The sequence below is a fragment of the Lacerta agilis genome, chromosome 12, assembly GCF_009819535.1.
Source record: "Lacerta agilis isolate rLacAgi1 chromosome 12, rLacAgi1.pri, whole genome shotgun sequence".
In the NCBI taxonomy this organism is placed as follows: domain Eukaryota; kingdom Metazoa; phylum Chordata; class Lepidosauria; order Squamata; family Lacertidae; genus Lacerta; species Lacerta agilis.
The window spans coordinates 4833778-4850363 of record NC_046323.1 but is presented as its reverse complement, the minus strand read 5'-3'; the positions used below and the strand labels follow the sequence as shown (position 1 = coordinate 4850363).

Genomic DNA, 16586 nt, shown 5'->3' with positions numbered 1-16586 from the left:
CATCACAGCTTTATGACTTAGTCACTTATTGTGATAATCAATATTCTTATTCTTATTACCATAACACAACTTAATGACTCAGACACATCTGTTGCTTCATTCATGAAGGCAATCATGCAGACAGCCGTCAAGAAATATTTCCGCACAGGAATGAATGGCTTCACATAGCACGTGTAGCGCAATTTCCCACGTGGCATAAATGATCCAGGTGACCAGTCACTTTTCAAACATTACAGCCACAACAAGAAGTTGCTGCACAGAAGCATCCCTGAGTGACCACATTTTGCTACCACAACACCATGAAGCAGACTTTGTTTCAGAGGTCTCTCAGTAGAAAGTGATCAACCATTTACCACCAGCAAACAATAAAATAAATCCACAGTATTACATACTAGAGAGCTAACCGTCACATGGTAGAAACATACAGGTGAAACTCAAAAAATTAAAATATCGTGGAAAAGTCCATTTATGTAAGCAATAGTTTTCATTAGCTACTGGAGTTTAATATATGAGATAGACTCATGACATGCAAAGCGAGATATGTCAAGCCTTTGCTTGTTATACTTGTGATGATTATGGCGTACAGCTGATGAAAACCCCAAAGTTGAAATTGTTAATTTGGGGTTCTCATCAGCTGTATGCCATAATCATCACAATTTTAACAAATAAAGGCTTGACATATCTCGCTTTGCATGTCTATCTCATATATTAGTTTCACCTTTTAAGTTGAATTACTGAAAGAAATGAACCTTTCCACAATATTCTAATTTTTCGAGTTTCACCTGTATATGGAAATTTGACCAAAGACAATTTCCCCTGGCTTCCTTGTGGTGTGTATCTGTTCTATGCATGCAGTGAATAAGAGAGGTGAAGCTTGGGAGCCCGAGACCGGCTCCCAATGTCACTACATGCTAAGGTCCCTAGGCAGCGGTTACTATTTTCATGTCATTCAACAAGTGTCTGTTACAATTGGCAGTGCAAGAAATGCATTAAGCAAATTAGCACGAAAGCTACTGTGTGCCATGTGCATCTCTTACATTAATTGTGATCAGCAGCAGTTTGCCATGTGGCATGGGACAGTTGTCACTTAAGAAACACAGGTCGCAAGCCCTGCTGAGTGCTAGTCCCTATGGGCTGCATCCAGGGAGTGGCCTTAGAGAAGCTTTTGTTCCAGTGGCAGGAATATGCGAACTGAGGAGGAGGAGAGGTCATTTATCTAATTCCGTTCCTCCTTTGCAGGTCCCTCCAATCTGTTTTGTTGTCCAAGCCTCCAGAACAACAACAAACTAAGCCTTACAAAGAGCGCTTGAAGGAGCTGGGTTGCTTCATTCATGTTTAGCCTGGAAAAGAGGAGATTGAAGGGAGATATGATAGCTATCTTCAAGTATCCGAAGGACTGTCACATGGAAGATAGAGGAAGCTTGTTTTCTCCTTCTCGGGAGGGTAGGACTTGAACCCATGGCTTCAAGTTACAAGAAAGGAGATTCCGACTAAACATTTGGGAAAGCTTTCTGACAGTAAGAGCTGTTCAGCAGTGGACAGACTCCCAAGAGAGGTGGTGGACTGTTCTTCCTCAGAAGCGTAGGAAGGTCAGGTGGTACCCGGCGCAGAAATTTCTTGTCACACACCCCCCCAACACACATTGATTTTATTTTATTTTTGCCTGCAAAAATGGTTCTACGTTATTTCATATTTTCTTACAAAGGAATGTGGATTCTGGGCCTCTGATAACAAGTAGGCGACTGTGGACAGATACAGTGGTACCTCGACTTACGAGCAACTCGACTTCCATATTTTTTGACTTCCGAATGACCTCCGAAAGTGAGAAAATGGCCGCTGCTTCTGAAATTTTCGACTTCCGAAGGGAAAGCGGCGGCACGATACCTTGACTTACGAAAATTTGATTGTACTTTTTTCGACTTACAATTTTTTTCCCCTTCCGAGTTGGCGCCTTCAACTTACGGAGATTTTGACTTACGAGTGCGCCTTCGGAACGGATTAATTTCGTAAGCCGAGGTACCACTGTACTTAAATCTACAGGATGGATTGTGTTTTGGCTTATGTTATTTTATTTATATTTATTGATTGTTTATTTAATAAATTTTATTTTTTTAAAACCTGCAAAGTGGTTTACCCCCCCAAAAAAAAACCTGCAGTAGTAAAATCAAGAAAAATTAACAATCCTACATACAAAAGCTAAATTATTAAGATTAAAATTACTTCAACTTCCTAAGCATCTAGGTATGCTTGCCTAAAGAAGAATGCTTTTAGCAGGTGCCTGAAAAGAGTCTAGCAAAGGCACATGCTTTGTTGCAATTGGCAGGGAGTTCCAAAGTGCAGGGGCTGTCACAGTAAACAATGCAGTGCAGATATTATGTGGAGCCTGTAGTAGTGCTTGAAACTACCGAAGGGGAGGTTTTATTTATTGTGATTTCACCATGCTCTGTATTATCTAATGTACTCGGCCTAGTCTCATTTTCTTCACATAGGCCGACTTTCCAGGACCTGGGAAGCCCAGCGGAGGGTAGGGCAGTAGGGCGGTTCATAAAAAACTTTTCTCAAAAATAAGAATAAAAATGCCTGCTCCAAAGGTCTTATCTTACTAACCTAGGGATTATACAGCTATATGTGAAATTTCATGCATATCAGTTAATATCTTGACCCTGCTCCACTGAATTGAAATTTCAGCCTTCACGACATGGGAAAACGGCCAAGCAAACAGCTATTTTCGTGGAGGAGGGTCAAGATATTAACTGGTATGCATGGAATTGCATATATAGCTATATGATCCCTAGTGTAGTAAGAGAAGACCTTTGGAACAGGCATTTACCAAAAAAAAAGTTTTTTTAATGAACCACCCTAGTAGGGCAGTAATTGTTCCTTGATGATTTGTCACTCCCCTCCATGATTGTACCTGGGATGTACCCCCCCCCCCCGGCCTTTCCTATGCCCCTGGCCTTCTGTGGAGGTTTCTAAGCAGAGGTTGGACGGCCATCTGTCATGGATGCTTTAGTTGTTGTTTCCCCCCCCAATTTTTATTTATTTATTTTGAACAAAACACAAACAAACAACACATACAACAAAAAACATTACAACAAAATATACAACAAAAAGATTAATGAAAACAATTAATTATATCTAACTAACCCTCTTTTATAACATTGTATATTGACTTCCTCACGCCCTCTCCGTCTGCTTTCCTTGTAAATCATCTTTAGTAATTTCTTTACCTTTTTATAATCTAATGTTAATATAAAAAACAACTTTCTCTTAATTTTTAACGCCTTAACATTACTTCATCTTTAACTACGTCTTATCTAACTTCCATATCTGCTGCCTATCTATTTCTTCCTGGTTGTTTGAAATACAAATCTTAGCATAATTCTTTACAGGTGGGTAGCCGTGTTGGTCTGCCATAGTCAAAACAAAATCGAAAATTCTTTCTAGTAGCACCTTAGAGACCAACTGAGTTTGTTCCTGGTATGAGCTTTCGCACGAAAGCTCATACCAGGAACAAACTCAGTTGGTCTCTAAGGTGCTACTAGAAAGAATTTTCGATCATAATTCTTTAAATATACTTTAAATTTATTCCAGTCTTTCTCCACCGTTTCATCCCTCTGGTCTCGGAGTTTCCCAGTCAGTTCAGCAAGCTCCATATAGTCCATCATTTTCACCTGCCATTCTTCAATCGTCATGGATGCTTTAGTTGAGCTGGGATTGCAGTGGGTTGGGCTAAGTGACCCCTGGGTCCCTTCCAACTCTAGGATTCTATAACAAAATGCCATGTTCCTCTTCCACTACTAGTGGATGCCACTGCTGGAGCTACAGCCCTAGAAGAACCAATTGGAGTCCATTGTATAGTTTCCTTGATATTGGCGAATCTCCTGTTATTTAATTCTTATGTTTTCTGTTGTTTTCATAACAACAACTCATTCCCTGACATGTCCCGATCATGAAGTATTTCCCTCCAGTGCTTTTTGCTGATTCTCCTCCATTGATCATGTTCATATTGCGAGGGGAAACAACTTGTGTCAATTAGCAATTGTGATCTGCTGTCTGAAGCATTAACTGATGTACTGTTCATTAGCTGAACAGCCGTATTACCAGTTTATTGTATTCATCCTCATGTGCTTAAAATACCACTGGATTGCATTAATGTCACCCGTCAGCAATCACAAGCAATAATTTATCAGCAATCAATAACCTGAAATGTTGCTCATTGTGACACTTAGGTTTTGGAGACAGACGCGTGATGCATTTTGACAAGAAAAATAGTATTGCGTATTTGTGGAAGTCTCAGCTTGAAAAGAGGACAGAATATGAAACAAACTGCTTCCAATAAAGAAGGGGGAAATGGTAATGTTTGCCATCATAAGTAACAACAGTTTATGTCAGTTCAGTGGAGCAGCGAATGAACCAAAACTCCACGAGCCTTCAAAATGGAAAGCATGCTGCAAGAAGGATTTACATAGTTTGAATATTTTATACTTGGAGTGCTCATCGCAGTTCAGACAGGAAATGCTTGCCACTGGTAGGTGTAATGCAATGCACATGTTAAACTTTCAGTTAACACTTAAAGTTTAAAATCTTTCTGTCCGCTACAAATCCCCAACTTCCCTAAATTTATTTCTCATGCTTTCGTAATTACAGGTGTGTGCATACTCATAAGAGCGCAATGTGAGTATTTTGATTATCAAAGAAACTGAACAGAAGAGAACCAGGAAATCAAACTAAGATAGAACAGAAAAAAGGAGAGCAAAGGGTTACCTCTCTCTGACCACAGCATATGTAAATCACAGCCCTTTCCTAGGAAAGTTTTGGTTTTCTAAATAAAGCTACAAACTTGTTAGGATTATTCTGTGTTGAGGCTGCATTTTCAGCAAGTGTTTTGCCTTGGATGAATAGCTGTTTGTTTCGCTTTATTTATTTGCTATCGAGTATTTGTCAATGTCATTTCGTATCTGCAGAAAATTCATACGTTATATGGAAGTATGTGAATGTAGGAGAGAGTGCTGAAGGTCACGTGACTGTTTCATCCTATTTGGTGGAGCAGCTTGACTTTTTTTTCTCTCCCCCCACCCCCCCACCCCGTTGCATTTGGTGATGGTTGGGAGTGCAGAATTTGATTGACAGATGCATGCCAGAAACCCCCATTCTCTTTTTCAAAGACTACATATGATGGATTGCGATCTTGCAGCTCAGCAGGACACAGGGACCATGCAAGCTGTAATTGGTCAGGTATGGAGCCAGCCATTTCTCAACTCCCCTTTTATTCCCCCCACCCCACCCCACAAGACTCTAACCATATGATTCACATAATTCATATTTACAGTACCATCTTTCTGTCTGTAGCTTCAGCTACCAGCAAGTGCACAGCAGAAAGTAGGAGGGGTAGGGGGGGGAGGCAGTGAGGGAAGGCAACAAAAGGCCACATTAATCTGGCCAGGGGTAGAACAGGTTAAAAAATGACACTCTGCTTTTGAGGGATCCAATTTGGAATTTTTAACCCCAGCTAAATCTATCCATCTTTGTGTTGGGGGCTCGAATATGTACAAGCAGGAACAAGTGAAGTGTAAAAAAGTGCTTGTAATGTTTACATAGGGAGTTGCGGTTTCTGTTTTCTCTATTCTTTGTGGATCGACTGTATTCTTTGACTGTGTAGCATGTGGGTGTTTCTTTTCCTTTCCTTCTAACCCAGATAATGTGCGATATATCCAGCCTGGTAAATGTAGGAGCCCTTGCTTCTGCTTCTTCTTCTGCTGCTGCTGCAGAGGGGCAGCTTGCTTGCAAATTAAACACACTGCCACAATCTGAAAGGTCCAGGTGGTCTGCTCGTGTTTCCTAATGCAATCCAGCACAACAGCTCTAATAAACAGCTCTGTTTAGTTCTCCCTTCGCTGTATCCAGGGAGGTGAAACTGGTCTGGGGCTGCTGTGATGAAATGCCAGAAGGACATCTCTCAGAGGCCTCCCAAGCTGCTTTTTAGAGCTTTCCCGTTTTGCCGTCTTTGTCTTCCAAATGGGTCAGTGTGAGTCCTTCTCTTGACGTTTCATTTGGTTTTGTTGTTTTCCGAGAGGTCTGCATAGCCGGTGCGTGTCATTATTTTGCGTACATGGTGTTGCCAGCTTGATGTTGAGGATAAAAAAAAGAGAGAGAATCGTTATCTTTTCATGTGGCTCCAAATTATAACCTAAAGTGGTAAGAGAGACCTGATTCAGAGGGAAGAGGGCAGTTTAATAGAGGAGTAGCAGAAGGGAAAGGGGCTAGGGGTGTTCTTTACATTTGCCAACAAAATTTTAGGTACTCAACACCTTCTCATTAGCTATTGAGCTGTGTGTCAGTGAAAGATAAAAGACATTTATGAATCCTTAAAAGTTTGTGCTTAATATGTTTCGAAGGCAATGCGATTAATCTGCTAAAAGTGATGCTTCTGTATTTGCGTTCCCTAAATAGAGATATGATGCTGAAAGAAAACAGGCATCTTTCAGTGTGTGTTTTTAACTTAAGTTACAGTGAAATGTAGAAGTCTCACAGAGCACATGGTTTATTAATATCTGCATCTTCAGTAATGCATTCGAGATGGAAAAGGTCAGATATGCAATATCATGTTTACCACAGCTTTGCATTGCTGTAAATATATGTGTGTGAAAATGCACACACATATTTACCGAAACCATCCCCAAACTTAGGCTCAGATGAATAGGTTTGGTGAGCACATTTCTAGTTATAAAAAGGGTGCACATATTAAAGTAGTATAAAAATATGTGGAAATATTAAATTTTTTAATGTCATCTGCAAAAATGCTCTCAGCAAGGAATATGCACATTCAGTAAGTATTAAAACAGCTGCATCACTGTTGGTTACATATGCAACTTTTACTAAAAAGTGTGAGGGGAAATTTGTCAAACAGTGGTGGTGTTTGTAAGGTCATATTTAATATAACTTTCTCCTTAGCACAATAGCTGTTTTACATGTGTGCGCTTTAAGCACTTATAAATAGATGAGAAAACACTAGATACTCTAATATTTTTGCTTTAATGAATAAAAAGTTAACTCAATTACTTTGAAAAAATAGGTGTATTTCAGCTATTAAAACAAACACTTTAAAGAAAACAATGACATTTTAAAAGCAGGTATGAAGCATGGGTGAAATGTAAAACAGTGACTCATCTTGTTACTTGGCATGCAACCTAATATGTAGCAAGTGATATACCAGTTCAAACTATTTCTCCATTTTTACTTGTGCACAGTGCACCTGTGTATGTTGTGAACATGGAACGCGTGCTGTTCAAACGTGCAAAAAAGTATATAGGTTGCAAGAGCACCCTTGTCGCACGTTAGTCTTTCCTTCAAAGAAGAATAAGTGAATGGGTTCAGACTAAATCATATTCAAAGTCAAATAGCTGAAATCAGTAGACTTAAGTTAGTCATCATGACTAACTGAAGTCCAATGATTTTAACGAACCTATGCTGAATTTGACTGAGCCGATGGTACCACCCCATATGGTGATGAAAGATAAACAGTAAATAAAACTAACATTTTATTACTCAGATTGTATCCCCACAGGTCTTATGTAGCGTTTAAAGACATAACAGGCAGCCTCCCTGTTTTAGTCAGATTAATGAAAATGCTTATTTCATAGGAAAATATAATTACTTGGGCAGTGTCAGCAGTAAACGACAGTTGAGCAATATGGCTCACATTCTAAGATATGTCCCAAAATTAAATAGGCACATGTTTAACTACTAAAAATCAGCAAGAAAACTGTCATATTTCATATCTATTTTTACAACCTGCTTCTTTCACATACTGAAAATCTGTGCAGGGAAAAAGTTTATTCAAAAAAAATTAGCACATGCTACTGTGATTATGAAACTTTTCTTTAAAAAAAATAGTGTTAACTTTAAAGCTGTGCATTGGTGATCAATATTTGCGGGAGCACAATAATTATCTGAAGAAGTGTGCATGCACACGAAAGCTCATACCAAGAACAAACTTAGTTGGTCTCTAAGGTGCTACTGGAAGGAATTTTTTATTTTATTTTGTTTTCACAATAATTAGGTTACTATTTAATGAACAGCCATTTGAATAACTACCAAGTTGTGAACAGACTGTCAAAACTCCTTAAAAATAAAATTGCCTAAATAGTTGTATTGTAATCAAATACAAATCTGTTTGAAACAGGAACTCACTCGAACGAGTGGAAGGCTTAATGTTAAAAGGATAATCAACTCTGACTGCTCCCTCAGTTAATTACAGGCATTTCCTGATCTTTTCATCCTGATACTTAGCTGCCTCTAAGCATCGCTTCCCAAATTGGGTCCCACTGGTAAGTGCCAATAGGTAATAGTGACAGCTACAATGCGAAGGACAGCTTCTAGCAACAGGGCAAACTGGAGGGGAGGTGCAAAATTGCAAGTGCAACTTCCCTCTGGATTTTTTCCTTCCCCCCCCCCCCACCCCAAGCAAGCAATTAAGCAGCCAAGTACTCTGAAGAACAACCTCCTTGCCCGGCATGTCAAGATTTAGAAGCTCATTGCTCATTGTGATTTTGATTCATATCCAGAGTGTTTGGAATCAAACTCTGATCCTTGACAGATGCAGCAACATTGCTAACATCCTCTGCCTCAAAGTACCCGCTATTTCATTGGTTTTTGTTTTTTTAAAAAACCTTTTCAGAAAGGATGAGATTTTCCTCCTGTACCTTTTCTCTGTCTTATTATTGGCCACTGCGTCATCTAATTACTTTAACCATTATTCTGTCTTTTTGTTTTGCTCAGTCGCAGTCTTGGCTATACAGTAACTTCTTTCCCCTCCCCCTCCGTCTCCCCCCCAAGACCTGAGTTTGTGAGTGACAGGTTAGTTCATCAGTATTACAGCCCTCCTGTTTTTGTCTCATCTCACGCAGACAGGTCACGGTGTCCAATCACCCTTCTGGCTCTGCGGTCCCTCGGGAAACCAAAGCCAGCCTACCATCTTGATCCTCAGGCCTCAGGGCCCGAGTCGAGCTGTACATTTCTACGTTTGCTGGGTTTCCGCAAACACAATAGAACAGAAGAGATTAAATGAGCTGGTGAAAGAAAAGGGTGACATTAATTAGGTAGAGTGATCCCTATCAAGCAAGCAACAGCTTGTAAATATTCTCATTTTGTGTAGTTATTTACATAACTACATATACATTTTCAAAGAAAAAAAATTATGCTTATTTGGCACATTCCAGTGGCATCCTTTTGGTTTGCTTTTCTAATCTCAAATGCCTCTTTTACAATAAAATAAAATAAAAAAATTCCTTCCAGTAGCACCTTAGAGACCAACTAAGTTTGTTCTTTTACAATAGTTCAGCATTCTACCCAGAAGAGGAACACTAACGAAATTTATAGCAGAATACTAACCAGATGGTAACACTAACCAAATTTGTAGCAGCATATTGCTATAATTTGAGGTTGATATTGCCACAACTAATTCTGTATTGATGTACAATAGGTGTTTTATGATAAAATTATCACTTATCTGCGACTTAAAGTAACTTTGAAGAAAAGATATATGCTGAGAAGAAACTTGTAATTAATAACAGACTGCATTTCCTATAAATATATGATGTTTAGCTTATATTGTTCACACCAAGCGGAATAAAGAGTCACAGACCCCAACACGGACTGTGCCAATGCCCCGAGAGAGCCAATATCATTATGTTTGGTTTTGAAGGAGAAGACTCATAGTTTTGGCTTTTAGCATCAAAGCACAAAGATGATAGAAAAAGCAGTGCCTCGTGGAATACAACTCTTAAAGATAAAAGAGCTCTCTCAGAGACCAAACCTAGCATTTCTAATACCCCCCCCAAAAAAGTCTATAAAATTTGCACTCTTATTTTAATCCAATTTAACACAGTAGTAAGAAGTATTCTACGGCATGGTTCACTTATTATCTCAATATAGCTGTGAGGTACGCCATCATTACACTTCATTTTGCAGATAAATCGGCCTATAAAATCATGGTTGAGATGAAGTTCCACAGGCTGCCATGTTGATATCCATGTTCCTCGTATACCAGGCACCCCCAAACTTGGCCATCCAGCAGTCTTTGGGACTACAACTCCCATCATCCCTAGCTAACAGGACCAGTGGTCAGGGATGATGGGAGTTGTAGTCCCAAAGACTGCTGGATGGCCAAGTTTGGGGATGCCTGTTGTATACAGTGCAAGTAATGCATTGGGAAAACAATGAAAGAATCCTGAGACCATCCTGCCCCTTCTTTGAAAGATGGAAGGACTGCAGGAATCAGATAAAACAAGCACCTCATTCTCTGGTCATTGCAAGTTTTGGTGCCAGGTGAAATTTGGGGGAGGCTTATAAAAGGTCTCACTTCAGATCGCCCAAACTCACTCAGAAGAATCAAGCAGAAACAAACCACTCCCCTTACCCCCCAAGCAGCAGCTGGTCACTTTTGCAGGACACTCAGTTACCATGAAAGCAAATAAAGAAATACTGTATTTAAAAAATAAAAAAAGGCAAAGGGGCAGGGAAGCTTCACACAAAACCCCCCAGGGTGTAGGCTTCCGTCCGCTAACATTGCCCCTGTGGCCAAGACTCCTGCCCGAAACAGCCTTTTCACCCTGCTTAATGAAAAGGCTAGTCCTGAACCTCACTAAGGTACTGTGATAAACCCCGGTTGTTAACATGGGTAGGTAGGCAAACTAAGGCCCGGGGGCCGGATCCGGCCCAATCGCCTTCTAAATCCGGCCCACGGATGGTCCGGGAATCAGTGTGTTTTTACACGAGTAGAATGTGTGCTTTTATTTAAATTGCATCTCTGGGTTATTTGTGGGGCATAGGAATTCGTTCATTTTTTTCTTCTTCTTCAAAATATAGTCTGCCCCCCCCCACATGGTCTGAGGGACAGTGGACCAGCCCTCTGCTGAAAAAGTTTGCTGACCCCTGGCATAGTATCATAGAATCTGGTCCAACCCCCTGCAATGCAGGAATCTCAGCTAAAGCATCCATGACAGATGGCCACTCAACCTCTGCTTAAAAACCTCCAAGGAAGGAGAGTCCCCCCCCCCTTGTGGGAGTCTGCTCCACTGTGGAAGAGCTTTCACTGTCTATGGGCATAGCAGGGGGGGCAGGGAGCAGCCACTCCCCCCCGCAAAAAACCAACAAAAATAAATAAAAATACATAGCAAACTGAGGTTCTGGCCCCCCAACAAAAAGCCTGCCACCTGAAGGAGCGTCTCCACCCCCATCGTTCAGCCTGGACACTGAGATCCAGCGCCGAGGGCCTTCTGGCAGTTCCCTCACTGCGAGAAGCAAAGCTACAGGGAACCAGGCAGAGGGCCTTCTCGGTAGTGGCACCTGCCCTGTGGAACGCCCTCCCAGCAGAGGTCAAAGAGATAAACTACTACCTGACATTCAGAAAATACCTGAAGGCAGCCCTGTTTAGGGAAGTTTTTAACCTGTGATATTTTAATGTATTTTAATATCTGTTGGAGGCCGCCCAGAGTGGCTGGGGGACCCAGCCAGATGGGCAGGGTACAAATAATAATAAATGATGATGATGATGATGATTATTATTATTATTACTAACAAAAATACTGACTAAGCCCATGTCACTAAGTTATTCCTGCTGTTTAGTCGGAATCTCCCTTCTTGCAACTTGAATTCATTGAATGCTAAGTTAGTGGGATGTTTCTGGACAAGGACATGTTGAATACAGGTTTTGAGTGCAGGAAATACCAGTGTATGAAGCACCATGTCTAAAAAACCCTCTTTTAATATTTATGAATACCTTTGTACTTTGAAAATGAAGCATCTCTAGAGGAACATACTATTTTACATTATTAAGCATAGCACCCACTCGCTCCAAAATTATTATTGTAAGAAGATGCAGGAATGTTGCAGTGATATTTTGCAATATAAATATTTGCAGTAGAATATTTTTTTTATCTAGTTAATTTATTCCATGCAATTCTTTGGACCTTGTCCTGGATTCCAGCTAAAGTATGTATTTCACTGTGGGCCTTTTTGTTTTACAGGAGGATTTATTTCCTTCCTTAAATCTAATTTGCTTTCTTATGTAAATAGTTTTACTCTCATTACAACAACTGACAGTAGCCCTCTGCAAACGTGCTTCTCACTAATTGGTCTTAGGAACACTTGTTTATTTTTTATTCTGCCTGGCTTTTAATTTTATATTCAGCATAATTGAAGCCAATTATGAGGTCAAACTGTTTTTTAAAGCGCAGTTTTCAAACATTATAATCATTTTAACTCTTAAAGGAAAAAGCATACAATGCTTGTTATATGACCTTTAAATTGTTGGCCATGCTGCAGTCTTTCAGTAGTGCAGATGTTTATCTTCCGGCAACACATTTACATTCAAGTGCCTTTTCTGTGGTTCTTCGATTCTCTCATGATAAGCTAAATACCAGCCAGGGCTACTATTCCTGTGTACTAGACATGGAAGAGACATGGTTGAGCTTCTTATCTTATAATGATCTGTAGCTGTAACAAGACTTAAAAAAAAAACAACTTTTTGATTTGCTGAATATCAAATGGATGAAAATAAAAATTCCCACTAAAGAAGACAAAAGGTCACGATCATTTTTCTGCAGAAAAAATATATATGAGAGTGTGATTTAAAACATACGGAGATGCTTGTCTTGATATTTTAAGAAATGCGATTTTAAAAATTCCCTCCGGCTTGCCACAAAACTCATAGCTATAAGCATGAAGGGGGCAGTATGGGGCTAATGTCCAGTTGCCCCATCCCTCCCTACCATCATGAGTTGATTTGGTCATCTGCACGGACCCTGTGAGCATATAATCTGTATGTGCATGGCCCCTCTCCATGAGATCTGTACTGTACAGGGGAGGAATTGCATGCACGTTCTGTGCAGACCCAACAGATGCAATCCTATAGCATCTCCACATTTGAATATCTACGGATTTCATTTCTGGGTTGTAATGTGGAATGAAGTATTCGGTCAAACGGTTCTGGCATTCACATGCTGCAGAGTAAGTTGGGAATGAGGTAGCAGAGTGAATGAATGAATGGAACTTTATTTGCATCAGCCGTCGGCCATCGCAACAAAAAGCATTGCGATATACACAGAACAAAATAAAAGTCGGTTACCAGTATATAAAACACAGTTTAGGGTAGCAGAGTGTTGAGGTAGCAGACATAGCTGTCAAGTTTCGGATTTGAAAATAAGGGATCAGCAGTCTCACCTATCCCGGGGACAGTCACATGTCAGTGGTGGGCGGAGCCAAAAGCAAAAGTGGGCGGAGCAGCAATGTAAACTCCAAGCGGGCTCGGGCTCGGAGCGGAGCAAAGAGGAGGGCAGCCATGTGCTCCGCGCAATGGAGCCCCATTTTCTTCTTGTCTGATCCCATCAAAACAGGACAGGAAGCAGCAGCTGCTCAAAGGCAGCCAGGCTCCGCCCACCAGCTAACCCTATTGGCCGGCTGAGGGGCTCGGCGGCAACGGCTAGGGGCTGATGCAGGGGGAGGAATACACCCCCCTGTAAGCACAGGAAATGGCTCCCACTTGCTTTGAGGGCTGAGGCTTTTCTCTCCAAGTAGGCGAGGTCTTCCCACCCAGTCCCTGGCCAGCAGGGAAGGAGCTGCTTCCATTAAAAACGGGAAATTTAAGGGAAATAAAAAATAAGGGAGAGCAGCGGGAAACTGCTTAAAATAAGGGAGAATCCTGGGAAAACGGGATACTTGACAGCACTGGTAGCAGAGTGTTGCACCATTGCAGAATCGCAGACCATGGCTGTCTCGGCAGATTGGACCATGCAAAGTTGCAACTGAAACCAATGATCAGTAATTCCAAGTAATCATGTTTAAACACTGAACTTCCAGGGGTTTTTTTTTTTTTGGCCCTAACATTAACATTCAGGATTAGATTTGGTTCTCTTAAGGTATAATATGGATCTATGCTGGTCTATGCTATTCATCTGGTTAATAATACTTTAAGAACATAAATATGTAGTTGAGTCAATTTGGGTGGCCATTTTGAAGCTCCTATTCAATCTGTTGTGGAGGTTGATAGGACCTCAAATTGAGAATAGCTGTGATGAGATGGACCATTCCATTTCTGAGTTGCCAACTGCCAGAATCTTTTTTTTTTTTTTTAAGCATTTGTTGTGGCATACTGTTCGGATCCATGACATTCCACTGACATTCAAATGTATTTTCAGCCTGGGTGACCAAAAAATTGCGGATTAAAAAGTCTATAAAGTGTTTGTGTGCAAGAGCCCCCACCGGGAACATTTTTTGTATGAATGAATGTGAGGCAGCCTTATCTGCATTGCAATCAGTTAATTGATGTATATGTTTTGGAATGCATTTAAATATACCTGGAAAACAACAAAAGGCTTCCACATTATTTTTAAGGGATCTTAGGGTTGCGGGTAAATGACCTATAGCTTCAGGCATTTTAAAAATAGCTGGTTGGAAACCTAGGTGATAGGACTATTTCTTCAAAAATGACAGATTAGCTATTGATATTTGCCAGAGAGTCTCTTTTGACTGGAACTCTTGCTCCGTAGGAGAGTTTTATCTAACTGTTGTATCAAAAGATCAAGAGAATGTTCTCAAGGGGGAGGAAAAGGAAGAAAGCCAATACTAAAGATTTTTTTTCTTGAATCAGATGTATAAATTAACAGGTATTCTACATAATAAAAATTTAGTTACAATAAATACAGCTATTTATTAAGATTGTTTCATGTTTTTTCATACATTCAGTATCATTCCTAATATTTGCCATTGATACTTGGCATTACGTATGCCAAAACCTAATGCAGGTTCTTAATGATTTTTCTCTCCATAGTTCTTATTACTTTAAACTGATTTTTTATTTTCATATCTTTAAATGTTTATATTTAGAGTACTACGTCGCTAATTGTATTAATTCTTTAATACAAACTGGCCTCAATTAAGTTTGTAAGATCCACGTATGCTGATATATTTCCCGTATTAATAGTGTCATTAAAAGTGTTGATTGTTTCCATAACCACAAACAACACAGCATTTCTCAACACTGAGGTAAATTTACAAGTAATGGGACATATTTATGAAAGGAGTACAGTAATACTGCTGCTATCTGATCAGTTCACACATCAGACTTTGCCAACCTGGTGCCCTCCAGATGGTTTAAACTCCCATCAGCCCCAGTGCTGAAGGGATGGTACCCACATGGCAAAGGCTGCCATGCATTATTCGTGCTTGGGGTTTGTTCATTATACCATTCCTTGGGTTTGTCAATATTGAACTCAGAATCAGAATATGCAATCTTGCAGACAGATTTGATGAGATGTGGGTAGGATGGCAAGCTGAAAAAAGTCAACGGTGAAAAAAAGTGTTTGGGTGTAATTTTCATTTGCTGGATTCAGAATAGCAGATTTCAGTAACACCCCCCCCCCTGCAAACATTTCCCTGTGAGCAGTGAAAGTGCCAACAGATTTTTATATCCAAATTTCAGTGCATGAATTGGTGAAAAGAAGCCTCGAAAATATTTGTGATAATAAAAGCAAGTTCCAAATCTCTGTGTTTTACTTAGCTTCATAGCACATTGCCAGGCACAAATGTAACCCAAAAGAGGAGGTTCGTGTAACCCAAGCACAATGCCATGGCTAAATTGGATGAGAAATCTTTTAGAAGCTCAGACAGCAAGAAAATGAAAAACCTTCATGTCCCTCAGATGTTTCTTTTGCTTTTGTGATTGTCCTCTTTGACACTGTGAGAATCTGACTACTTAACCTTTTTTCTCCTCCCTCAAGAGCCTATGCATCATCATAACCTGTTTTCCAACAGACGTGAATCCCTCTGGAGCTACTCAGCATTGCTCCATGCAGCAACGGGCGGGCGGGCGGGGGGGAATCTTCAGAATATTTGAGCATGAACAGCTTATCTCGAAAATGGACACACACATGTTATTTTTTATCTGTTGTTTGAATTCATTCCTAAATGCCAGGTGAAATAGTTTTCCTAAAAAGAATCAGCCATCTCCAATACTCTGCTTAGCCCTGCAAATTCTCTAGCACACAGGTGAAAAACTTGTAGCTTCCAGACTTTAAAGGTAAAGAGACCCCTGACCATTAGGTCCAGTCGTGTCCAACTTTGGAGTTGCGGCGCTCATCTCGTGTTACTGGCCAAGGAAGCCGGCGTACAGCTTCCAGGTCATGTGTCCAGCATGACTAAGCCGCTTCTGGCGAACCAGAGCAGCGCACGGAAACTCCGTTTACCTTCCCTCCGGAGTGGTACCTATTTATCTACTTGCACTTTGACGTGCTTTCGAATTGCTAGGTGGGCAGGAGCTGGGACCGAGCAACGGGAGCTCACCCTGTTGCAGGGATTTGAACCGCCGACCTTCTGATCAGCAAGCCCTAGGCTCTGTGGTTTAACTTTTTAAAATTTTAGACAGGTTCCAATGCTTATCTGCCCTATCCTTCCTTCCTTCCTTCCTTCCTTCCTTCCTTCCTTCCTTCCTTCCTTCCTTCCTTCCTTTTTATTCCTAGCTTCTAAAAGCATTTTCTCTCTCTTTTCTTTGTAGCTTCAGAACAACTGGGAAGAGCAGTATTTTATTT

At 40.5% G+C, this 16586-nt stretch overlaps 1 protein-coding gene across 2 annotated transcripts in view; it reads left to right on the top strand.

Annotated features, from left to right (window-relative positions):
- Positions 1-5116: 5116 nt before the first annotated feature.
- The window catches only part of POU6F2 (POU class 6 homeobox 2), a 314499-nt gene continuing 303029 nt past the window's right edge, over positions 5117-16586 (top strand). Inside the window, exon 1 of one of the 2 annotated variants that reach the window (XM_033165828.1) lies at positions 5117-5238. In XM_033165828.1, the coding sequence (XP_033021719.1) occupies positions 5134-5238 (105 nt within the window). In that variant the 5' untranslated portion in view covers positions 5117-5133. The remainder of the gene's footprint in view (positions 5239-16586) is intronic. The other variant, XM_033165829.1, reaches the window with a different exon arrangement.